We start from the raw sequence: 26,122 nt of genomic DNA, 5'->3' as shown, positions 1-26,122 counted from the left end.
ACATAGAAATTTGATCCTTTTATACTAATGAGACATAAAAATGTGCTGTTTGATGAATGAGAGCCTGACACAAAGTGCTAATTTATAATGGATTGAGCAGCTGCGCTACTTTTGTGTTGAAGCATTTGAATTTTCAGGGAATTCAGTGACTTCTTGTAAGTCCACACACAAATATAATGTAGCAATGAAATGGAGCCTCGATATAAATACATGCTACATCACACGTATTTTAAAGAGTATCCATATATTTCCATCAATGCTTTTGTAGTGTTTCCCAGAATAAGAATTCAAGTAGTGTGCCGTTTTGAGAAGCTCTTCAAAGCACCTTCAAGAGCATCTTGTGCTTTAACTAATCAAGAAAACCATATCTTTCTATATCCCACGAAAACAAAGTGCTCTCCCCACCTCGCCATCTGCTTGCTTAGAGTGCCTTAGCCTATTCATCTACACCTTTGATGGTCAAGCATGTCTTGCAAATTGAAATGATTGAGATACTGGCCATCTTGGAAACAGGCTTTTGATCAGAGGGCTCTTCTGCAGCGCCATCTTTCTTAATTAGAAGTTAACTATGTGTGTCCTTGCTTATGAAGCTCAATAGCCCCTACTCGAAGGCCACTCTGTCCATCTGAAGACCTTGCCTTTGATCTGTGAGAACAACATATTTACAAATCAAAGTCTGTTCTCCTGCCAGCCATAATGGTTTGTTAGAGCGAGTGTGAGTTCTGGTGTGTGATGTGTATGTACATTCAAGCGGCTGAAGAATAATTGGATTGCATGTTTTTATCTAAAGGGTTGTGTAGCTCTTAATGAATTCTTGGATATTTGAGGAAAAGATAGACTCCCTGTTTGAAGCTCATGTCACATTGTTCCTGTTACAGTGAAGTGTGAACTTTCAGTGGAGGTGTAACTACCAATAGCACAAATACTGTGTACCCTGACCTCCTCTACTGAGTGCCCTGTGTGTGTGTGTGTGTGTGTGTGTGTGTGTGTGTGTGTGCGTGTGTTTGTAAGAGTGCTCCAGTAGAAGATGAGAGATTTTGTGAAAAAAGAAGTGTGATGTCACTGACAGAATTGGTGTCAGACCATTTTCAGTCCAACAATAGCCCTCTGCGAAAACAGCTGTGCGAGGGTGATGAGATGATCAAACAAACCAGGAAGTCCACTTTGACGGTTTAACAGATACAATTTTTACTCATTTGCTGTAGGGATTTACAAAACAGGAAAGCAAAACAACAGCATAAGTTTGTCCTGTTTCAATGGATTGCATAACATTTTGCACAGACGTTGATGGTTCCAATGTGATGTATCCTGATACTTAAGTGGTACCTTGACTTTTCCTCTAGTGCCGCCATGAGGTTCATATTTATGGTTTTGAGTAAAATGTCACAAAACTCAATGGATTGTCATGACATTGGGTACACGCATTGATATCCTCAGGATAATTTTTAATCACATTGTTGATTCCTTAACTTTTCACCTGGTGCCATCATCAGGTCAAATTTTTAATTTGTCCAGTTTAATTTGTCCTTTGGTTCATGACTTAACACTTGCAAAAATTACTTTGCCACCAGTCATGGCTGTACTGTGTTTTTTGTGCTAGTTAACAAGTATTAGCATGCTTACATGACATGCTAAACTTGGGTAATAATAATAATAATAATAATAATAAACTTGTAGCTCAAAGTGCTTTACAACAAAGAAATTGCATGCACTAAATGCTTTACACAATAAAGACATAAAAACAGGAATAGAAATTAATGTAAAATAAGATGGAGAATAAAACCCGCTTGATAGCAAAAGAAGAAATAAGATAAAATAAGGATGAAAATAAAGACAGTGCATTAGATAAGATGGAAAATAAAACCACTGAAAAACAGTAATAAAATAGGTGCAGCAGTGCATAAGTGCAAGGCAAAGCACAAAAGTTTCAGGCATGTATGAGGAAAGTCATAGCTTGTTAAAGGCTGAGTAAAAAGATTTTTACCTTTCTTTTGAAAATATTCAGCAAGCTGTTTTCCCTGATATCTACAGGCAGTATGTTCCAGAGCTTTGGGGCATAATTGACAAAGGCTGCATGCCTAATTTTCTTTTGGCTGTTGATCCAATAATCCAGCATCAGATGATCGCAGTGTTCTAGAAAGCAAATAGTGAACAAGGGATTTAGCAGTGTGGCTTGGTCCTAGCTCATTAAGGGCTTTGTATACAAGGAGGAGAATCTTAAAATCAATTCTGAATGTTACAGGAAGCCAGTGCACAGCAGCTAAAACTGGACTAATGTGCTCTCTCTTCTTGTTTGTGGTTAATTGCTAAGCTGCAGTATTTTCAATAAGTTGAAATCTCTGTGTTTTGGGGGGGGGGAGGCCAGTAAATAGTGCAGTACAGTAATCAAGTCATCTTCAAATAAAGGCACAAATCAGTTTTTCAGCATCTTTTTGATTTGGGACTTGAAGCTTAGATCTGGGTCTAGGATAACACCAAGACTTGTCTAAGGTCTTGTTCAGTGCAGGGAGTTAATTTCCCCAGGTTATGAAACAGCATTTCTCTATTTGTTTTGGAGCCCATTTGTAGGATTTCAGTTTTGTTCTCATTTAATTTAAACAAATTATTGCTTGTCCATTTATTTGTTGCCAGGAGACAGTTAGTAACGGAGTCCATAGCTGCGGCAGCATTTGGTTCAGCAGAGATGTACAGTTGTGTGTCATCTGTATAACTATGGAAAAATAGATTGTGTTCTCTAATGGCGTCACCAAGTGACAGTGGACCAAGGCAGCTTCCTTTAGCAACCCAAAAAGATGTTTCCCCCTTTAATGTATGTTTTAAACCAGTTTAACACACAGTCAGAAAGACCAACCAACTTTTCAAGGTGGTTGATTAAGATATCATCATTAGTTGTATCAAATGCTGCACCTTAGGTCTAAGAGGACAAGAAATGAGACCTTATTTTCATCTGAATTTAGTTTGAGGCCACTAATTATTTTTTAAGAGCAGTTTCAGTGTTGTGGTATTTTCTAAAGCCAGACTCAAGTTCCTCCAGAATGTTTTTCTTTTTTTAAAGAAAAAAGTTCATTTGCAATGAAACTATGTTTTCCAGTATCTTACTGATGAATGGAAGGTTGGATATCAGCCTGCAGTTAGTGAGTGCATTACCATTTTGGCTGGGTTTCTTTAGTAAGGGTTTATAGCAGTTGTTTTGAGGGCATCTGGGAAGATGCCTGTTTGCAGAAATGTTTTTATAGTTTTCAGGACATGACTTGAAATACTGTCTAACACCTGCTTTCAAAAGGCTGTAGGTACAGGGTCAACACATTAGTTGGACGAGTTAGACTCAGTGACAGTCTTGCAGAGCTCAGTTCATGTAATAGAGGTGATTTTCCCATGGGTACATCTGTTAAACAGGGTTTGTTGAGGTCATCTGTGTTTGCAGCAGCAGCAGTGCTGGCTCTGGGTGAGGTTATTCTGTTATTGAAGAATGATACAAGGGACAGATGGGGGGGTATTGAGTAGCTGGTCAGTAGTGGAGAATTATATGCTGGAGTTGTCAGTAATCTGTTAATAATCTTGGAAAAGTAATCCTTTCTTGCCAGACATATTGCTTTGTTATAAACAGTCATGGCTTTGTATATGTCACAGTGAACCGTGAGCCCAGTTTTCCTTCATTTTCTTTCAGCTGCTTGACAGATTCTATTGACCTCATTAACACTGCTATTGTTTAACCGTGGAGAGATTCTGTCAGTCAGCCTCCTTTAACCTTTAGTGGAGGAACAGTATTTAAAGCAGATGACAAGGTATTGTTGAAATGTTCAATCATGTCATTTAAAGAGCACTCATAGCTGTGTGACTCAGGTGATCTCATAATATTATAGGACATTGAGACCACATTTTGGCTCAATGAACATGATAAACATTAAAACTGCGAAACATCAGCATGTTAATATTGCCACTGTGATCATGTTAGCATGCTCATGTTTACATTTAGCTCAACCTTTAGTACGGCGCAACAAAGCGAAAAGCATTACCGCAGAGTGCTCTTATTTGGTCTATGCGTTTGCACATAGTTTTGCAGCATTGCAGCTATATTATTATATCATACAGATACTGCTTTCAGTGCATACCATCGCAGTGTTAAAATCAATGACCAAAGAGTTGCCTTTTTATTTTAGAAACAGGCACAATTGTCATGTTGTAATGCTGCTATGAAGAGAGACTGTTCCTTCAGAGTTTCCCACAGGCCAAACATTTATTTTAGGTGTTGGAACCCAAGGGGGCGGGCTGAAAACAGCATAAAGCATTAAGAGTCAGCTACAGCTAGAGCCCAGTACGGGAGACTGATCTGTCAACTGCCTGTCCAAGCAGAGATTTGACAGTGAGAAATTATAAATGCAAACTGCTACAAAAGGTTTATTTTAGGGCAGGTCCGCAAAATATATCCTATACGAGAAACAGTGTGTTCATGTGAGTTACTTTTCCACATAATTTTTCACAATGTCCATGTGTGGTTAATATAACAGCATAGCTTGTAACTGCAGTTTTGTCCAGCACGTGGTCTAACACTTAAACCTTGTTGCTGGAGCTTGAAAACGTAAGAAAGTTAGTTAGGAAAGCTTTATTTATATAGCACTTTTTAAAACATACAGTTGCAGAGTACTTCACACACACACAAAGAGATAAAAGTGAATAAACAAATAAGGTAAAAAAAATACACTACAGTATAAAACATCACAGTGAGAAACAGACCAGACAACAAAAACACAACAACAAAAAATAAATTCCAGAATGGAGATCTATGAAAAGGCTTGTCTGTAAGAATACATTTTTAGAGGCTGCTTGAAACAGTCCAAAGATTCAGCAAATCTGATCCACGAGGGGGGATGTTTCTAGAGGTGTTGGGGCTAAACTGCTAAGGCAGGATCACCTTTTGTTTGGCGGTTGAAACAGGGGGATCAGAAATGTAACTTGGGGCAAGGTCATTCAGAGCCTTTTCTGTAATCAACAGGATCTTGTAGTTTATTCTGAATTTCACAGGAAGCCAATGGGGGCAGCAAGACCAGGGGTAATGTGAAACCATAGTTCTAGTTAATAGCCCAGCAGCTGCATTCTGAACTAACTGTTGAGGGTTTAGAGTTCCTTGACTGAGACACGTGTAGCAGGAATTTCAATAATTAAGGCGGGAGAAAAGGAAAGTGTATATCAGTAATTCAGGATCTGTAGAAAACAGCATACATCTGATTTTTGCAATATTTCTTAGCTGAAGAAAACATAATGGAATTGTCTTAGTAACATGTTGACAAAAGTCATATACTGATCAAAGATGATACCAATATTGGTAGCAGTAGATTTGATATTAGAGTGGACCAATAAACTGATCACCTACAGAGGAAAAGCTATCAGGACCAATTACAAGAATTTCTGTTTTGTCAGAGTTTAGGTGAAGGAAATTGAGCGACATCCATTCTTTGGTGGAAGTTTAGCATTTGTGGAGGGAGGACAGTTGATTGAGATTATTGGCTTTAGCAGAGAAATAAATCTTTGTATCTTCTTTAAAGTGGCTAAACAAATGACCCAGAGGAAGCATAATGAGAAAAGGTCCAAGGACCGATCCCTGAGGCGCACCACACAGCTGAGGAAGTATTACAGACATTAAAATATTTATTGTCAAATAGGAATGAAACCATATTAAAGAACTACTAGAAATGCCAACACAGTTATGCAGCCTATCAAGTAAAACTGCATGATTGATAGTGTCAAAGGCAGCTGTCAAATCTAGCAGGATGAGAATGAAGTATTCACCGTTGTCTCATGCATAAGAATCTCATTGGTTTCTCTCAGTAAAGCGGTCTCAGTACTATGCCATGTTGGTCGAGGACAATTTTTTGAAGGTTTTTGGACAAAAAGGGTAGCTTGGGGACTGGTTTGTAATTCTTTAACTGGGCTCGGTGTAGAAAGGGTTTTTAAAGAAGTGAACACTGGCAATTTTAAAATAGTCAGGGACAGACCTGGATGGGAGAGAGCGGTTGAAAGTAGACAGCAAGCTGGGACAGAAGACAGGAAAAATGGACTTTATGAATTTTGTAGGAATTGTATCACATGGACTAGAGAAGGAATGCATATGAGCTGCAGGGTTTATGAGGATCTGCAGGGAGAAAGGAGCAGATTCAGACAGTGAAGTAGGAGGTCTGAAAGATGTCGATGGTAAAAGAAAAAAATTGAACTTCACACCATTGATTTTGTCTCCACAAAAAGATAAGAAATGTTCACTGTCAACAGAGGATGAGACAGGAGTGACAGCAGGAGGGGGATTTATAAGCTGGTTAATAGTGCTAAACAGGATACTTTGGTTGTGTTTATTACTATTAATTAAGTCAGAAAAGTAGGCAGCTCACCCATCTTTAGAATTGTGATTCAGTTTAAGCAATAGCTCCTTCTTTGATGAATTTCATTACGTCTACGTTCATAGAAAAAAAAGAACATATAAGGAAGTGCTTTTAAAGCAGTCTTATTTGACATAAACAGAACCGAGTGGTTACCTGGACTAGTAGGAAAAATATATTATTAAGTGTAAAAATTACCATGTGCTTTGGAAAGTGGTCGTGCTCTCCAGCTATGTGGAGAATGCACAATTTGTGGTTAATGGGAAAAAGCTGCACAAACACCGCCGCAGTCATTTACTTAAGTACTTTGATACCAAGCTGTGAAGTCTCAGCTGTCAAGGCCCTCCTGAATACCTCTCAGTCACAGAACTGAAGCACAAACGCCACCTCTTGCTCTTGCCCCCGTCCTGAGCCCGGCTTTACTTCCAACACTGCAGGCCAAAGCTACTGCTCCGCTCTCAGCCTCCAAGCCTCCACGTTATTTTCTTAACCCCTTCCCGGGACACCAGATCACTGTCCAATTACCAGGTTCATTTCAACTATCTACTGGAAATCAACACCACAGGCTCACTTCTGTGTAAGTCTAAAGGACATTCAAGACACAGCATGCAGCTGCTTTTAGTGCGTCTATGCTTGAACATGTGTGTGTGTCTGTGTGTCTGTGTGTCTGTTTTCCAATGTATTTCTTGTTGCGCCGCAATTAACAAGTGCAGAGCCATCTTTGGCTTAGTGGATGACTTGGGCTCAGCAGCGTGCAAATGAATCATTGTGACAGATATTGTTTAGCGATTGTGTTTCACGTAGAACATTGCTAGTATCAACGCAATGGCACACTAAGTTGTTTTCTTCGGCTACAGTCGAGCAGCAGGGGACAGGTGTAACAAGCTGCTCTCTAATATGAAACCCTTTAGGTCTCCTAAGGATGATTCAGGCTTACGTAACCACCATTTCAACATAGCCCAAAGTGTCGTGTTGTTTTGTTGTATCACCATGGTTAGTAAATGACACAAACACTAGCCTTCCTTTTATGAGACAAAGTAACTCATGTAACAGATTGTGGGTGTCGCTGTAGTTGCAGCTCATTATCACTGATGACGTGTGTGTGTGTGTGTGTGTGTGTGTGTGTGTGTGTGTGTGTGTGTGTGTCTGCCTGATGAGTTGGCTTTTGTTTGAATATCTTCCTTTTAGAAAATGTGACGTATAATCTGCTAAAATGTATTAAAGTTAGAAAAGGGTTAATCAAAGATGTGTGTGTGTATTGACGTATGAGTACTGAACATCTTGAATGAATATCTTACTTGAGAAGCATTTTTGCTGTCTCCTCTTGTACATGCAGTACATGATATTAATTAAAAAGCTTGTTCACGCTACTTGACGGGAGCAGGTAAATTTGTAGAAGTATGGGCAATAGCTTTTGAGAAGTGACACAACAGCTGCTGGATTGTTACTGGCAAATTCACAGCTGGCATATTACAAGCATTTGTGCCTCAACATCCCTTGACAGTGAAAGCCCCATTCACTTTCTGAATATTTGAATAATCATCACATTAAACTATTAGATATTATGAGGGTCTCTTATACTTTGCTGTATGAATTCCACCAATCCAAAAACGTATCTTCTCACGTCAGTCTTCTGCAATGTTAATCATTAAGAACTAATTCTCAAGACTCTTGTTCCCCAAACTAATTATCACTTAATCAATAGTTACAGCAAGGTGTCTTCATTCGAACTGGGCCATTTGTTGTTCTTTCACCCATTAACCTGGTTATGAAAACTCTAAGTGTGCTTATTCAAATGGTATTGAATGCTGTCGTGGCCAAACAGAAGAACAGGTGGAGCAGTGTTAGCCAGAGTATTGTGTTAAGAGCATGGATGCAGGTCACAGGAGCTTATCAGAGGTGAATGAAATACTGTATGCGCTATGCTAGCTAGAGAGCCCTAGTAGTCATCTGTTCATACATCCCATGCCCGTGACAAACACTGCCTTCCTCTCCTCTGCTCGCTTCTCCTCTGTTAGTCCTCAGCTTTCAGAATGTGTTGTTCCCCCACCAGCTGTGACCTTTATTCAAAGGGGTCAACAGAGTAAGGCAGAGTGTGTGTGTGTGTGTGTGTGTGTGTGTGTGTGTGTGTGTGTGTGTGTGTGTGTGTGTGTGTGTGTGTGCGTGCGTGCGTGCGTGTGCGTGTGTGTGCGGATGAGGGATGGTTGTGCCCATGTGTGTGTTTGGAAGAGGGAAGGCAGAGGGAGTTGACATAGCATGCAGGGGAATTATCACCTCGGCTCATTGAAATAGGTTGCCGTATGTCTGAGTTCAGATCAGACACAGAGAGTGATTGTCAGTTACTGTTCGCTCTTCAGCTGAATTGAATCAACTCTCTAGAACAGAGCCTGGTTTAGCTTTTTATTTGCTACCCAGCAGGATATGAAATTCATCCAGAGGATGATCTTTTCTGCGTGTGGGACAACCCTGGAAGAATTTCCTGTCTTTTTGTAATATTTTAGCCTATGTTAAAGCGGATAACACTGCACTTGGTTTGAAGATTTATATACAACTACGACAGACGTGTCTTTTATTGAAGGGCTGCCCTGGGCAGTATGCTGGTTCCGAGTTAGAGCTTATCGCTGTGGGACTCTGTGTGCAGAAACTTTTTCACAGTGAAGGATGGATTCCTGGGATACAGACTCAGAAGATTCATGCGATTGGGGCGACTCCTCTGGAGAAGCATCGTCATCAGAAGAAGATGAATCTGATGTCAAATACAATAAAGAGTAATGCCAGTCTTTGCAGTGGCATGTGTCGCCTGTTGAGAGTGTTTTCATTGTGTGCCAGTGCCGTTTATGGAGTTGAATGAAACATAACTGAGGCGCAGGTGTTATGGTTTGACTGCTTCCATCATCACAGCTCTGACAAAGCAATTAAAATGAATAATGATGTGATTTAATAACAACCTCAAATGTGCCAGTGTTGTTATTGTGCCTGATTGTGTTGCATGATCTTTTTTTCCAGGGAGGACATCAGGACGGCCAACGTCATTGCGGCGGAGGCAGTGACCTGTCTAGTCATCGATAGAGAGTGAGTATCACTAAGGTGAATCCCAGAAAACGTAGCAATCATTTTGTTTCTTTACCAGTGAAATGAAATGCGTGAATGTTCGTTGTGAGCAGCCATGCAAAACCAGCCCACAAATTCTGCTTTGCTCGTTACCGTCAGGAAAAGGCAGGCTATAAAGTGTTATGTTCACTGAGACATCAGCAGGAATCCACTGCTACACCTTAATGGATGAACATGGCACACATTTAGGTGTCATTGCTTTCAGTTTTCTAACTAAGAAAACATCAAGGCTCTCATGAAAATGCCAGATTTATCCATTTAATTTCGACAAATTGAGTGAATGTGAGGTGAGAAATAGATGGCGCATTTTCAGGATCATGCTTCACTGCAGTACTTCGTTTGAATGTCTACTCACAAAGTTTGGGAGTCATAAATGGCATTCACGTCATCACCAAAAGTCTGCTGATTGATCCAGCTTCGATGTTCACAAGTCACTGACCCAAACAGCTAAATTTATAGATTTCGACTTGCTTAGTTAACTGACGTCAAGTGACCAGGTGTAAAATTTGTCCAAAATCCTCAGCAAAGAATTTCGATGTATGCCACATTTGTGCAGGGATGACTAACAAGGTCTATTTTTCCACTGATGTGTGTCAGATTCAAGAGCAAAGCCATTATTTTGAGCTTCACATTGCCCTTAAAACTAATCCCAGCTCAAATAATTGCTGCTTTCCTTTTATTGCTGTAACATGGTTTGACATTTTCTCACATGTGTAGGATGTTTTATTTTTTTTTCTTACCAAGAAATCGTACTTTTAAAAAAAATAATGTCAATCCATTTCCGTCTCTGGCATTGAGTCTTGTGGTGAGAATAGAGAGACAGATGGATATGAGGCGTGGGGAGGATGGTAGACGGTATCAGCTTACCCACAGCCTCCCTCTGGCCTCAGGGAACACGGCAGGCACAAATGGGCCATCCTCAGAGCTAGCAGAGGGGATAGTGGGTGAGTCATCCAGCACAGGTGATTACCACTGCCTGTCATACAAGTAGCTAATGCTGTCAGAGCCCACAAAACTAGCTCATCGTGTGTCACCCAGCCAGGCCAGTTTTGGTGCAGATGCCAGGTTCTTTGTTACTCTGTGTGCATTTATTTCCTGTGTGTCCGTACATGAAGTGAAGCATTGAAACAAAACCGTGCATCTTAAGAGGTAAGACAAGGATAATTGTTGCAGATAGAGACAGCGGGAAAGGGACAGGGAATAAAAACAAGCAGCAGGGAGTCACTCACTTAGTACAATAGACACTCTAAAAGCAGGCAGACACCTCAAGAAAAGCTCAGCTCGGAAACAGTCACAGCTCACAGGCATTACAGTCTCAACAGGAGAAAACACCAGATGTATTACTCCTTCTCCCTGACAGCCTGATAAGCTTTGTATGAAAACCGTCTCAGTTAGTTGTTCTTTCAGTAGGTTAGGCGTCTTTCGCACAGGAAGGCACTTCAGAGAGATATGAGCCAAAGTGTAGTTGTTGTTTTTCATGTACCAGATCTCCCCATGAGTGCAGCTTCGAAGGATTTTATTTCAGCGAGTTAACGAATTATGTAGCTTATTATTTTCCAGTTAACATGTCACCCTAGTTTCTCTTTAGCTTTCATATCTGCTCCAGACATACTAATGAAAATTAATGGAGTCCTGCTATATCCAGTCGGAAAATTAGCTGGTAATTATTGTAATTTTGTTACTCAGGTCTGAAAGGAAGTTTCTTTCAGTTTAATAACTTAACTGACTGAGCACTAAGTACTAAAAGAACGGAAAATATTGCCATGTGTATTTCATGTCTAATGATAACTTTTTTTCTGTTCTGTAATTCATTCATTAAAAGATTTATGCACAGCCTCTACTTTTCTCACTAAAATTCTCACTCAGCCACCGTCTGCTATCACTGTATTTTACACCTCTTCACGATAGATCTGTCTTCTCGTCTGGTCTCTGTGATTTTTAGTGGCTTGTCTCTAAAAGCAGACTGATGAATATTTAATAGTAACTGGCAGTGTTTTTTATGGCAGTCTGGTCATATATTGCTCCAGCTTCTTCTACAGACCGCCTGCAGTGTACAATACAAGCTTCTTTATTTCCTCGAACCATAAGCTATTCATTCATTACAGACTGTAAGTGGAGAATATGTGTACATGTTACTCTGGACTGGCTAGATTGTAGCTATTTGAACAAAGTAAATCCAGAAAAGTTCGCTCATGTGCTGTTCTAACGGTTGCTGTTATTGTGCCATTGTGTTGCAGTTCATTCAAGCACTTGATTGGAGGTTTGGAGGATGTGTCCAGTAAAGGCCACGAGGATGCTGATGCCAAAGCCAAGTAAGACAATTAGAATTTATTTGTATGCATGAATTCATTAAAATATCCACTATGCGGATTATAAAATGTGTTTTATAGCTTTGTGCTTTGGCCTTTATTTTCGTTTCGTTCGTCTTTTTTTTTTTTTCATTAATTCATTTTCGCAAATTCATTTTCAATCTCAATAACCCCTTTTAATGTTGTACCGTATCACGACTCCCCACCAGCAGTAACATTTTATAAAGAAACGTGCTGCTCTCGGCCAGCTGTTAATGCGTTGTGCCTCTAGGTTTGTTACGTAACAAGACAATACCCATGTGGCGAGCCAGAAAGCAGAGGCTATGACCTCCGCCTCTATTTCTGGAGGAATTAATATGTACTCTATTTATCGTCGCTATGGAAACAAGAGAATAGCACTATAGAAGGCACAGGGCACCTTGGCAATGAGGTGGGCATCTTGGGGTTCAGACAGCTACGCATTGGCATAATCTGATACCCGGCTCACTTGGTGCTATGTTGTGAGTCAAGGTGAGGAGAGACAAGAACCCGGTAATGACAGATTACAGAGAGCGAGGGAGCAGGAGCAGCTTATCACCACGGAAAGGGAAAGAGGGATGCAGATAGATGGATGGACTGAGGAGAGACAGGGAGAGAACAGGGCGGGTGACAAAGCGGACAAGACTTCTGTCTGATGCTTTAGATTTCTAGCTGACTGCTGAGAGCATCAGTCGTCTTCAGAGTCAGTGGTATTTAGTCAGCAAGGAGTGGAACATAACAGCAGTTTCTCTGTTGAACAGAGGCACAGAGGAAAGAGAGAGGATGGGTATAATGGGCGAGTGCAGTGGCTTGCCTCTGGCATTCAGCCCTGGCCAGATTCCCCTTATGGCTCACTACCAGTGATGATTGCTCTGCCAGCAGATGTGTGTGATAGAAAGAGACCTGTAGTGTGCATTCTCTACCCATTTTTTCCCATTCCTAGGTGTCTGGGGAAGCCAGTTTTAGATTGATTTTATGCAAATGAGCAAGAAATCGTACTTTTGCATGGGCACGATTTGTAAACTTATGATCAGCCCTATTCTCTACAGAAGTTAACCTTAAAATACAGCCACTTTCTCCCTTCACTCCCTGAAATCTGTCGCATCAAAGCCGTTTTCACCCTGATTAAGGTAGCTGTGTTTATGTGTGTTGTCTCATGCTGGCGCTCCCCACCCAGCAGAGCACATTTGTGTCTTGGTGAGGAAAGCCTGAGTCAGGATCCCACGGTGATGGAAACTATCTCTAATTGGTCACAGTGGATAAGCACCATGCAGCAGTACTGTAACTGTACAGCAAACCACAGCTGCTCCCTGTGAGGCTGACAGGTCTTTTCTTCAAAGACTAGCTCCCTGCTATGTGCTATATGCGCACATTGTTTTTGATGAAGCCGCTGCTTCTCTCTGCAGGAAGAGCGTCACGCTACTCACAGTAGAGCCAATACATCCGTCTCTGCTGTAATGTCTCACTTGTATTTCTGCATGCATCAAATGCGAATTCAAAGTATTTTGTTTAGTGGAAGCAGAGGTGAGAATCTGTTATCGTAAGTTACCAGAAACAAAATAATCTTTTTTTGCAAATCCTGAGAAAGAATCTTAAATGATATTATCTAAACTCCCTGGAGCAAGCTTTAATCTTAAATACAGTTGCAGAAGTCTAAAAAAAAACGTATTTTTGGCGGGGTGTCCTGCTGGTCTGTGAGTTATAGCTCTGACCCTGAACTGTAATGTCCCTGTTTGGGGACCTCGCTGCATGTCATTCCTGAACTCTCTCTTCCATCACGCCCCTCATCTGACCGTTGACTGTATTGTAAAGCCATAAAATGCCCTAAAAAATACATTTTCCATTTGAATTTCCATTAAAATGTCTCCAATCTCAGTTAATGAAACTTGAAAATGCCTTGTATTAATCAGAAATACTTAACTTTCCACCTACTTCTAATGAAGGCCCATCCGGGAATAAAACTCTATATGATTGAAGATTTCTGAGAAAATATTACCCAGTATGACTCAGCATGTCCCGTGTCTGTTGAGCAGGTGTAGGAGTTCAATAAGCAGGAATTGCTGGTAAATAAAAGTGCCGTTTAATGAGAGTCAGCTTTAAGGTCAGAGATGCTGTCCTCTTCTCTCGCCTCTCCCTTGAGTCAGACGAGACCAAGAAGAACCAGAGCAAAGGAAATGAGTATAATAGCACACAACACACACTCACGTTTACACTCACACGCACATAGACACATGGGAATTGCATCATTTTTTATGATCTCATCCGTTCACTGATACAGATTATCACCCACTGGGGTGCTACTTGACCCGCACAGGAACACTTCATATTGCAGTGCTGGTAATGGACAGTAATACGCAACATATCATTTCAACCTCTTACAAGGGACCGCAAAATACATGTATTATGTAAATAACCAGGGTTGCATTACACTGTTCAATGCAGCTGAGCTCTGTGTTAGTTTTCATTCAAGGTCATGGTTTAGACATCTATTTAAGGTAGATGTGTGGTTTGAGTCCCACTGTGTCTGCTTGCCTGTATCATATTCCATCTAGTGCTTCAGCCGCGGACATAGATAAGTGTTGTTCTCTGTGTGAAAAAAAAATCTGTATGAATATTTGTGTTGCTGCTTTTGGATGAGATGCCTCCACTATTCATCAACTCCCAGAGAGCCTGTGTGTCCTCAGTGGAGACTCAGAGCAACAGGAAGTGCTGTTCCTGACACAAAACTTTGGATGATTACAATTCATTGCAGTGAACTCCACCAGCTGCAATCATAGTTGTCTTATTCTATTCGCTTAAAGGAGAGTTCATCTTCTGCACAGAGTAGAATGTAAGGGTTGATTCTTCCATTGCCGGCTAAATAAAATAGTTTCATTTTGTGGTTCAGCCTTGAAAGGCTTGAAGTTGTGGTTAATAAGCAAGGACTTCGCGCTTTACCCTGATACTTGTAATGGAGCAACGCTTCCATCTGCTGGCCAAATGATGCTATCACTTTTCTTACCTCTCTGAAGAGCTGCATCATGTAAAATGATCCCTTCATTCCTTTGCAGAATTTATGAGTCCTCCATCATGAACAGACCCTGAACACCTCATGTCCACATCTCATTGATATCGTGCGTGGTTTCCTGTGTGTGCGCACTCATAAATCCATGCATGCACACGTGCCAGCCACCCTGACATTAATAATAATCCTGTCCCCACACACAGTAATTCATGTGCTCTCAGTTACTGTCCTTTTGTCGAGCAGAGAACATTTTTAGATCTGGAGTGTGGGCCAATTTCCAGATGATGGGAGGAGAGAATAAGATGAAGGATTACCTGTGAATCTTCCATGCTAGTAGTTGTGCCTGTGCACACTAATAAACATAAACATTGACTGTCCTGGTAACTTGAAGAGTTTCTGAGAAACAGCGGCCTGGGTAACCTGCCAACACGTGCCAACGCTGTGCCCACTGGTATGCAGCTTAGGGAAAAGGTTTTATTGTTCCAGCTTGCAGCGTAACTGATGAAGTAAAGACCTCTTTCCACGTCTCAAATGTCCACACAAGCTTACATTGAAGTAAGGCAAAAGTAAGCATTTGCCATTTTATTTATGAAATTCAAGCACAGAACAGTATAAAATGAGTCATTATTTATCCTTTAGGTAAATAAGCTTAATCCCTGCTTCTCTATGACACCTGCTGTCTTATCTAAACAAGTCTCGGAGTATTTTTGATAAATGTCTGTTATTGGCATACAGCTGGGGCGTGACGTTGAGGTGATAGTCTGTTCCGAGTGACCCAGATAGGGCTGCCCACGCTCAGATCTGTCCTAAGCCCACTGATCCAGAGACTGAGCTGATGAAACTCTGTCTGGATCAAACAATAACCAGAGAAGACACGGGGCATCTGGGGATAAGGGATGGACACGTGGAAATCAGTCTCCGCTGCCAGCATGGGCAGATCTGCAACGGCATGCTTGGGTGTTCGGTGGCAGAGCCGAGGCATGTCTTCAGAGCCAGCTGAGTCGTGAGCCGCTCGTGTGACGGATGTCCCATCTTTGTTCTTTCCTATGGAGAATGCGGACAAGCGTGGGACAGATGTCTGTGTTCAAAGAGAGGTCAAAGTGGTTTACCAGAGGACTAAGCTCAAACACATCCTGTTCACGTGTTCATATTTATACACTCCACATCCTCAATAACATCCTTGATAGATTACTATGAGTTAAATCCTCTAAGATTTGCAAACAAATGAGCTGAAGGGGAGACGGATATTTTGTCTCAGGTTGTTGAAAGTGGATTATCTCTTCTTTCATCCTTCGCCTCATCTCTAATCCTGTTCCCATTCTTTCTTTTTTCCCCTTTTCCCGGCACCACAGGTATGAAGCAGAGAACGCGTTTTTCTTCAATCTCAACCTCGCTGACTTCAACATCATCGACACTCTGGGGGTCGGTGGCTTTGGTCGTGTCGAGCTGGTAGGGGGCACTGCACTTTGATAGTAACATGAATGATTACTTTTTTCATCTTTACAGTTGTCTAACAGGCTGTGTAGGTGAATGTGCAGGCTGACATTATGTATCGTAAGTTCTCTCTTTTCCTTCTCGCTGCAGGTTCAGCTCAAGAGTGACGAGAACAAAACCTTTGCCATGAAGATCCTGAAGAAGCGGCACATTGTCGACACAAGGCAGCAGGAGCACATTCGTTCAGAGAAGCTCATCATGCAGGAGGCCCACTCTGACTTCATTGTTAGGTACACTCCCTGAATAGTGTCATAGAAGTAAAACTTATAAAATACACTGTTTGTGCCATACGTGTCACAAGAGGCAGTGCTTTATTACCTCAGAGCAAGAAGTTCATGATTACCACTTACCTCAGTGGAGCTGTGTGCAGGTTCTTTGTCACGATCTGCAAGTCAAGTGTATTGGAAACAGTTTTCATTGTACTGAAAGTGCAGATTGAATGTGAGTACGAGTGCTTTTGTGTGTTCCTGCGATGTTCCTGAGATACTCCGATAACCTGTACAAGGTGTTTTTTTTCTGCTTTTGACCCTGAAAGAAAACAAAACTGCACATAAACCACACTACACAGTATATATAATGTCTGTCTGTATGAAGGTCTGCACACCCTTTCAAATGTTGGAGTTGTTGTTGAGCTAGCTAGCTCTTATTCATTTGGATACGGAAAGTGTTGCCAATAGACATCTAAACAAAAAATGATAATTGAGGTAGTTTTACCTAAAATTGCTTCCTACGCAACTGTGGGATTGTGTTCTTGTTAAAAAATTACAGTCCAATGCTTGCGCAGATTTAAAATGGAGATGTACTGTCGGTGTGTAGGTGGCGGCAGTGGTATTGTGCGAGTTCCTTTCAGCTCTTATTATCATTTTGTAAAATTAATTTGCACGCCCCACATTAATGAGTTGTGCCTCTCCATCCTGATATTCATCAGATGTTTTTGGAATTTAAAAGTTGTTTGACACCACATCCACTTTGGTGTTTTCAGACTCTATAGAACATTCAAGGACAGCAAGTACCTCTACATGTTGATGGAAGCCTGTTTAGGAGGAGAGCTGTGGACCATTCTTCGAGACCGGTAAGCTCTGTTTACAGGTCAGACAAAGTTGAATTGTATTAGCTGGGTCATATTTCTCTTAATACCATATTTCTGTTAGTACCACAAGATGTGGAGAGTTGAAGTTACCTCAAGGATTTCAGGGTTTTCAGTCTATCATGAGAGAAATGTTTGTGCTTCATATGAACCGAAGACATTTAGGTTTTAGACCTCGATTTCATGTTTATATTTCAATGTTCTACTTAGATTTATCGCATATGTACTTAAAATATGGTGATAATTTTCTGGAAAGAGCTTCCTTTCTGTATGTAACATTTCATCCAAATGTTTCATTGGTATCCTGTGCAGAAACCTGTTGTCCTGATTGGTTTGCAGGGGTTCATTTGAGGACTCAACCACCAGGTTTTACACAGCCTGTGTGGTGGAGGCCTTCGCCTACCTGCATTCCAAAGGAATCATCTACAGAGACCTCAAACCAGAGAACCTTATATTGGACCACAGGGGCTATGCCAAACTGGTAAGACATCAGTGTTAATTGGGATTACCACCCAAAAACTTCTGAATCTGTGTCTTTTGTGAAAGTCAGAAAAGCTGCAAACAGATGAAACCTCATCTTTCTGTGATGCTACAGTGAAGGAATGAATTTTGAATGAATTTTGAACACTTGCCTCGTGCTAGTTGTAAATAAAAGTATAATTATAGTGTTTTCTGGGGTGCAGCCATTCTCTTCTCTCCTCGTGGAGAAAGCAGCTTGTAGCTTTTGGCAGAGCAGAAACCAGCTGCTCAACTCTGTCTATCCATCATTCCAAAGCATCAAGTGAAAAACTGTAATACTGAAATAATTACACAACTTGTGATATGATCTGGTACAAGTACTAGCCGCATTCATATGAAACGATTCCCCGTCTTATTCAACTTCGTCTGACTGACAGAAAACAAACTCTTTCTTTTCCTCAGGTCGACTTTGGCTTTGCCAAGAAGATCGGCTTTGGGAAGAAGACGTGGACCTTCTGTGGGACGCCGGAGTATGTAGCACCAGAGATCATTCTGAACAAGGGCCACGACATCTCAGCTGACTACTGGTCTCTAGGAATCCTCATGTTTGAGCTCTTAACTGGCAGGTACACACAAGCCCGGGCATGTCCATAAAACTAATATCTTAAGTGCTCCCTGTCAGGAAATAAATGATAGCACACATGACAAAAACATCTTCTGAGAGTTTTCTTACAATACGTGACAAATCTAAATGTGACGGTTCAGTGCATGAGCACACAGATTCAGTTCTTGCTCTACATAATGTGTTTGTTGCTTATCATGACAAATATCTTTGCCTCCATTATGTAGCCCTCCATTCTCTGGCCCTGATCCAATGAAAACCTACAACATCATCCTGAGAGGCATCGACATGATTGAATTCCCAAAGAAAATTACCAAAAATGCTGCCAACCTAATCAAAAAGCTATGCAGGTGAGTGTTGGTGCTTCCAGCTGTTTAAACTAATTGAAGTGGTCTGTATGCTGATTCATGGTGGTTTTTTCTTCTCTCTGCTGCAGGGATAATCCTTCTGAACGACTGGGAAACTTGAAAAACGGTGTCAAAGACATCCAAAAGCACAAGTAAGCATGCCTATAAGTGAACAGAACCCTCTTACTCATTTCTTTTAGCTGCATAATTGTGCAGTAAAATATAATCACGGAATGACGACGTGATGCTGTTTTTCCTTTAGATGGTTTGAGGGCTTCAACTGGGAGGGCTTGAAGAAGGGGACATTGACACCGCCAATTATCCCTAATGTAAGTGCACACTGCTGATTGCTCCACTCCTTATAATTCCCTTTTCGTGTGCAAAATCCGTTTGTTGTGCGCTTGTTTAGCCTCTCTGTGAATGTCTTTCCACCAGGTCACATCAGCCGTCGACACAAGTAACTTCGACAGCTTCCCAGAAGACAATGAGGACCCGCCTCCTGACGACAACTCCGGCTGGGACGTTGATTTTTGAAGTCCTCCTCTTCTCTTAAAACCAAAAGAAACTCCTCTTTTGTTTGCTTGGAGGCCATCATGAGGACATGGCTGTGTTGTAAAAAACAAAAAAACAAAACAAAAAAAAAACTGCTATAAAAACAAAAGAGAGCATATGGAAGAGAAGCTGAACGGATGGATGGCAAACCCTCTGGGTCACCGATATGCCTTTATTTCACTTTGGCTCTGGATCAAGCATTTATAGTGGGACTGCTGTAGCACTTCTTCAGTGTTGTTTTACACTCGGCTCCAAAGGCAAAGGCAAAGAAAAAGCAGGGATACACACAAATGAACACAATAAAGAGAGGCAGATCATGGAGTCAAGTTTTCCCACGTCGCAGGGAAAGATGTTTCAGTGGGTGGATGATTATTCGATAGGATAAATAAGAATGTGAAAAATGTGATGATGGACGTCTCAAAAAGAGAGGAGGCTGATGATTGAGTTCTGTGTTTGTTTCCCCGCCATATTTGGTGAAATACTTGTTGGACTTTGGGGGAGAATGAGATGTTACTGCAGTTGCTCACTGGTTTTTGACATGCAGCTGCTTGCTGCAATCTCTGATACTTTCCAGAGATCTACACAGTTTGCAAGTAAAACTGGTATCAAGTGCTCAAGACTAACTTGAATGTCGCTGATTTTCTTCTTATTTAACATCCATATGGCGTACAGCATGTACAGTACACAGTATTTGAATTTACAAGGTACAGTCTCATGTGAACACAACTGGGCTAAAATCAAATACTTAGTACACTTTCTGTAAGATTAATCTACCTTGAAAAGCACAAACACTGTGCATTCAGTGGAAAGAGACGTGACTCTTTAAGTGCCCTGCTTAAAATTTAATGAATCCCACACCGACACACATGAAATGTCAGCTAGTATTTACATGAAGCAATGTGTCATTATGCACTTAAGACCATTAACTGAGAAAATCAGCAGTTATCGCTAATTTTAAGCTTCAGTAGATGAAGTCACACTCGTTTTTTGTCCTTTAAAATGCTTTTAATCACGCATATGAATGCTTCACTACCTGAACACCTCTTCTGTTTTTAAATCACCCAAATGCCTCGTCCTCTGTTCGCTCATGTATAGTTCTGACATAACTGTGAACATGGTTTCAATGTCTTTGGTGCTGTTATAGATAAATTATAATAAGCGATGGTGAGATGACAGTACTGGTTATTGTTTTTGTATAGTGATTTTTTTGTGCTTGGTTTCTTTGTAACGTACTTGACTTCCTTCTTTTAGAAAATTGGAGACTTGTGTCAGTTTGTAAACTTAAGTGAAGATTTGTTTGATATCACTTGACACCATGGTACATTGTGCTACGTGGTGTCCTCGAGGTTTTTAAACAGGTTTAACTATGTTAAGTTCATCCATATGAATTAACCATCCTCTCCTTAGGAGGCAAAATTTTACCACATTCACATAATCTTAAGACTATCTTGGCTTAACATCACCTTATGGAACTTTTAAAATGTCTTTTATAGACAGACGGCGATAGGAAAAAAAAAAAAAAGATGACATTCTGTGAAACTCCCAACTCCGCGCCATGATCTCTCACCCAGCTCATCACCTCTCATGTCCAAAAGTCAGAGCATAAAATCAGAAGAAATGTAAGTGCCTTAAATCAATGGCATACAAAATTAACATCACAAGTCCTTTTCGATGCTGCATGAACACATATACACCTCAAAAACGTATGTGTCCTCTTAGACGGCTGCTTCTCATCCTTTGTTATATCTAATAAATACATTAATCACAATGGAAAGAGAATTTCTAGTCATTTGATGGCTCACAAAACTGTATGTGGAATACATTTCCTGCTTTACCCCTTTGATTTTATCTCACAGGAACATTTACTGGCAGTAAAATGCTCAACCCTGATACGGCTGCGATGACGTGCTTTTCTCTGCGTATCTAATGTGGTCTGGAGAAGTCCACCTCAACTGGCCTGATCAAAAGTGAACAATGGCTCAGAGGGACCATCCATCTCCTGACTCAGACATGAAACGTGAGCATTTAGAGATGGCAAGAATGACTTGCAGTTTTGAACATTTCATGAATACCAAAACAATCTTCTAGTTCACGGAATGCCTTTTAAGTCAATATGAAATACATAAATGCACCTTTGAAATAAATCCTGAGTGAGGAAATATACAAACAAATGGAAATATAAATATATTAAATGGCATTCCGTACTTGTTTACCACTGTTGACAATCTTTGACAGTATGACAGCATTGATCAAAATGCATCCTCATCCAAACTGTCATTTTATTATTTGGTTTGAATGAAGATGAATGACACATTTTTGATCCCAGGAAGCCAAACAGGCTCACACACTTTCATTGATATTATATAAATCATGAAGTAATGTTGATGGAGAGCTAAAAAAAATGAGAAGAAATCTTACTTCTGTAGGCATACCATAAGCATTTTACTGTATTAAGGGCAGGTTATGTTTATCACAAAGCCTTATGTATGCCATCACTCTTCAAACCATTGGATTTGAGTCTTATACTGACCGCCTTCTGCAATGTTACCTGATATTTGCCTTGTGTTATGTTGTTTATTCTGCTGTAAATTGATTTTGCAGAGTGCCACTGTGTAAGATTTTTAAAATTATAGAGTAAAAACAATACTTTTGAGTGGTGTTTGTCTCTTAGTTATTTGAAACAGCTCAGAATGATGGATTGGAAGCTGTGTGTGCTGCTCGGAGTTCAGTTCGCGGCAGTGGCCACACGAGGGAGCTGCAGGTGAGACAGAATCTCTCCCAAACCAACTGTCTCGCCTAAGCCTGATGCGAACTGGCCAAGGTTTGCCTGAGATCTAATAATCAGTCCAAGAGTTAGTGTCATCCACTTAGTGGTAAGTGCAGATGATTCAGCCCTTCTGGTCTCAGTGTTATTCGCACAACAAATCTGTTTGCGGGACAGGGGGAATGGCTTCAGCCATAACAACAGGGTGACACTTCTGCGAGATCAAAGGGGATCAAAGTGCATCAAAGGAGCTCACCTTACCAGCACTGACATTTACTAAAGTGGAGATAAAAGCTCTACTTCAAAAGATATACAGCAATTCAAACGCGCAAAGTGCTACAGCGTGTTTGTCAGGACGTCTTTGGCGCATCTCCATCGCGCGCGGGCGCACACGCGGACGCATGTGCACGCACACGCTCATATGCAAAAAAAACACACACATGCATGCACACTCGTATGCATGGACACGCACACGCAAGCATGCACATCCTTACACTCAAAAATAGGCTGCGTGACCAGCAGATGACGTCCAAGTGCCAAGATGTCTTCACAGACAGACTTTTCTCAGCATCCTGGAGAGGGACACAATGCAGGTTCATGTGATTCAGTCACTTTAAGGGGCAAATTAAGACCGAGAGCGGAGCACTGCTTAATTCATCAAAACATATTTACTTTAAAAAGGTGAGATGAGCTGACTTCGTTTGCAGACTGATGTCAAATCCAAACTGTCAGGACTTCGTTTGAGCCTTTTAAGATATTGCCTTCGGATGGACATTCCTTGCAGTGGAGGAGCCCAAAGGGTCAGAGAGCAGAGACAGATCAGAGTTGCCTTTAATCTCGAAGTGCCAGTCAACCCTGAAAGGCCTCGCCACGGAAGTCCATTAATTCGGTAAACTTTTCACACCCCTTAATGGTCTGCATATCCTACACATTGATGTTCGCCACTGGTGTAATCAAGCACACTTTGGAGGATAATTGCCCCTTTTGCAATCAGAGGGATCAAATGAAGTAGTTAATCGACGCAAGTAACTTCAATCACTGTCTTCACAGCCAAAGGGCAGTTAGGCTACTTGAATGTCAAAGAACCTGGAATAACCAAACAGCTTTAAAGAAGGCTAACGGAGTTTGTGAGCAAACACAAAAACCCACACTGTGAGGAATACGGGTGAGGTTTTGTTACAAGTATAAAGCGTAATCATTTAACAAATGATATACGTCTACATGAGTTCTTTTAGGTTAATTACACATAGTAGTCTAAGTGTCATTCAATAAATTAATACATGGTGACTCGTCGCATCAATGTTTTGGAAAAGCAAAGGAATTCTGATCATTTGTATCAGTTCTAAGAGTTGAACAAGAAAAAAGACTTTAAACAAGTTAATTAAGATCACGCTGTGATATATTTATATCATAACAGTTCTATCAATGTGGTGAGACAAATGGTTGAAAAAAGCAGAATAAGGCACACAAATGGTGGACCTTGACATAAATGACACTAAATGCATAAATGAATGCATAAAGGGAACATAAATAACGTATTCACTCTTTTTCTAGTAAAAATGTTTTTTTTATACATACTAGACTCAGTAAGTCCAGACTGTATGTGTACTTCCAGTTTGCGTCACTGAGTGACGGACATTCAGACAGAGTTTGCAGGTCATTATCATTACACAAACATTGTGAAACAGTCCTGTGCAGGGAGAATAGATGGCCATTTCCGTACAGTGGGGCTCTCTTTGAAATTCCACCCCTCCGCCTTTGTTGTGCACAGCGAGGGGCGGGAAGACAAACAGGTCCATATGTATAAAGAGATCATCCCAGCACTGTGAGTCAGGAGGCTTCGAAAGCATCGTGCCGAAACTCTCTGGAAACTTTGGGATTCAGGATTCAAGGCCGCTTTGGACTTTGTCACTCAGTTTTTGCAGACAAACAGAAGGGATTTTTTTTTCCGTGTGTTTGCAGCGCAGCAGAGTTTAAGGGGAGAATCATGCAGATACCGTCTGCGCATCGCGTCTTGGCTGTGTATCTCACGCTGTTTGGATACCTTGGGGACGTTTATACGGGGACTGTCCTGATGAACTCCAACGCCATCAAAAACTTGCCCGGTGCTTCGGGAAGCAAAGGCGCGGACACTGTCAGTCCGAGTCCGCGCACCTCTCCCTCCGGTAGCATGGGACACAAATTACCCGTAGACACCTTGCAGGTAATTTCCGTGCGTAAAAGTCAATTCTGTGCGCCACCGCTGAAGTTGCAGTTATTTAAATCTCATAAGTAATATCTCACTACTTCAATGACACGCTGCTCTTGTTTTTACCAAACTACAGCAGCCAGGTGTTTGTACGGATGATGAAGACTGCGGAGGTGATGAGTTCTGCAACGACGCCCGAGGCGCCTGCCTGCCCTGCCGTAAAAGCCGGAAGCGTTGCGCACGGGACTCCATGTGCTGTGCAGGAAACCGCTGCAGCAATGGTGAGCAGAGGCACCCCTTTAGAAATATATACACTTACAGTCATGGCTGAATTGTTGATGATATTCTGATAGCAGAGAATTGTCTGCTTCTAGCATCTATCTATCATCGTCTGCATGCTTACTCATTCATTCTAATCAGCACAAGAGATGGGTGACTACTGTAGTCAATGCAGACCCTCAATAAATGTCTTTCTTTTGACCTTTCTAGGTGTTTGCCAGGCAAATGACATAGATGGCACAGATGCATCCATCATCACTGGCTGGCACAAACACAACAACACCATGGAGCATCAAGCCAAGAAGCCTCCCAGTGCCCATGGCCATCAGCCTCCTGCTGTCAAAGGTGAGAGTCTTCATAAGCATCATCAATCTTAATCAAGTTCAAGTAACAACACAACAAGTCTCCAGTGAGATGTGGTCTGTGTAACATATTTTCCATCTATCTCTTCCCTGTGTGTGCAGGCCAGGAGGGGGATACTTGCCTGAGATCTGCAGACTGCTCTGAGGGTCTGTGCTGCGCCAGACACTTCTGGTCCCGAATCTGTAAGCCTGTGCTGACGGAGGGCCAGGTGTGCACGCGCCACCGCAGGAAAGGCACCCACGGCTTGGAGCTGTTCCAGCGCTGCGACTGTGGCGACGGCATGACCTGCCGACCAGAGAAAGGAGACCGAGACCACGGTGTCAGCAGGACTGCAGCCCGGAACCTACACACCTGTCAGAGACGCTGACACAAACGCACGGACACACACAGAGACGGAAAGACACACACGCAAGACACACACCCAGCAAACCAACAAATCAGTCACAGACACTGACAAACAACACTCAAGATGCTGACACACACACACACACACAGACACCCAACACCTAAGACATTCTTTCCTGCCAAAGCTGCTGACACAAACAGCACCCGGAAGGATAGACATGATTCCTGGAAAAGTGATACACCCAGAGGGATGCAACAGAGCAAGACGGACCGATCCAATTCCTCATCGAGAGATGAGGAGTCGGAAGTTAGGAAGTGACATTTCAGAAGTCTTGGGAAGATCGATTCATGTCGTCGGTAATGGCAGAGCTGTTTTGTTTCTCTTTTTATGGAACTTCAAGCCTCAGTTATTGCAGTAAATTACTGTATTGTAAATATTATACTGGAGGTGGCACTTAATTGAGCTATTGAATTCTGTCAACACCAGTATTATAAAGACATGGTGCTGCATGCATTGTAAATGTGTTATATATATTGTTTTATAAGAAAATGTTATATATAGAAAATCTGAATATATTTGTTTTATTAAACGTCATGTGATAACCTCATTCCTTCTTTCTGCCCCTCATTTTTGGCAACACTGTTTCTGTGTCACCAAAAAAATGAAAGAAATGTCGTTTTTGGCGACATCGTTCCTGTGAGGTTTCGCTCAAGATGTGTTGACGGTGAACTCTCCAGCAACAGTTAGCTTCTAAACCATTTAGTCCAAATATTCATTTAACAGTTGGTACGGGTGGGAAACGTTTCTGGCT

The 26,122-nt window shown here is 41.4% G+C and overlaps 2 protein-coding genes across 4 annotated transcripts in view; both read left to right on the top strand.

Moving 5' to 3' along the window:
* LOC143328468 (cGMP-dependent protein kinase 1) overlaps nt 1-19,500 on the top strand; it is a 78,137-nt gene extending 58,637 nt beyond the window's left edge. For 2 of the 3 annotated variants that reach the window (XM_076743618.1, XM_076743617.1), the window contains exons 8-18: nt 9,375-9,440; nt 11,717-11,791; nt 16,163-16,259; nt 16,395-16,534; nt 17,287-17,376; nt 17,731-17,872; nt 18,313-18,476; nt 18,700-18,822; nt 18,909-18,971; nt 19,082-19,148; nt 19,255-19,500. In XM_076743618.1, the coding sequence (XP_076599733.1) occupies nt 9,375-9,440; nt 11,717-11,791; nt 16,163-16,259; nt 16,395-16,534; nt 17,287-17,376; nt 17,731-17,872; nt 18,313-18,476; nt 18,700-18,822; nt 18,909-18,971; nt 19,082-19,148; nt 19,255-19,353 (1,126 nt within the window). In that variant the 3' untranslated portion in view covers nt 19,354-19,500. Of the gene's footprint in view, nt 1-8,959; nt 9,137-9,374; nt 9,441-11,716; nt 11,792-16,162; nt 16,260-16,394; nt 16,535-17,286; nt 17,377-17,730; nt 17,873-18,312; nt 18,477-18,699; nt 18,823-18,908; nt 18,972-19,081; nt 19,149-19,254 lie in introns of those variants that run through there. The other variant, XM_076743619.1, reaches the window with a different exon arrangement.
* A 4,473-nt stretch (nt 19,501-23,973) lies between these two features.
* On the top strand, nt 23,974-25,917 carry LOC143328451 (dickkopf-related protein 1-like). The gene is made up of 4 exons (XM_076743596.1): nt 23,974-24,338; nt 24,460-24,604; nt 24,813-24,947; nt 25,067-25,917. The coding sequence occupies exons 1-4, from the start codon at nt 24,123-24,125 to the stop codon at nt 25,330-25,332; spliced, it is 762 nt and encodes a 253-aa protein (XP_076599711.1). The 5' UTR covers nt 23,974-24,122; the 3' UTR covers nt 25,333-25,917.
* The last annotated feature ends 205 nt before the right edge of the window (nt 25,918-26,122 follow it).

This window comes from Chaetodon auriga, chromosome 11 (genome assembly GCF_051107435.1).
Source record: "Chaetodon auriga isolate fChaAug3 chromosome 11, fChaAug3.hap1, whole genome shotgun sequence".
In the NCBI taxonomy this organism is placed as follows: domain Eukaryota; kingdom Metazoa; phylum Chordata; class Actinopteri; order Chaetodontiformes; family Chaetodontidae; genus Chaetodon; species Chaetodon auriga.
Note: the sequence above shows the minus strand (reverse complement) of the source record. Positions and strands in the feature narration are given on the sequence as shown.

Bases quoted from the DNA above. Each gene is read 5' to 3' on its own strand.
- LOC143328451 (XM_076743596.1), top strand. From the start codon at position 24,123: ATGCAGATACCGTCTGCGCATCGCGTCTTGGCTGTGTATCTCACGCTG. The intron at 24,605-24,812 runs GTGAGCAGAGGC...TGACCTTTCTAG, and splicing joins AGGAAACCGCTGCAGCAATG to GTGTTTGCCAGGCAAATGAC. The intron at 24,948-25,066 runs GTGAGAGTCTTC...CTGTGTGTGCAG, and splicing joins TCAGCCTCCTGCTGTCAAAG to GCCAGGAGGGGGATACTTGC.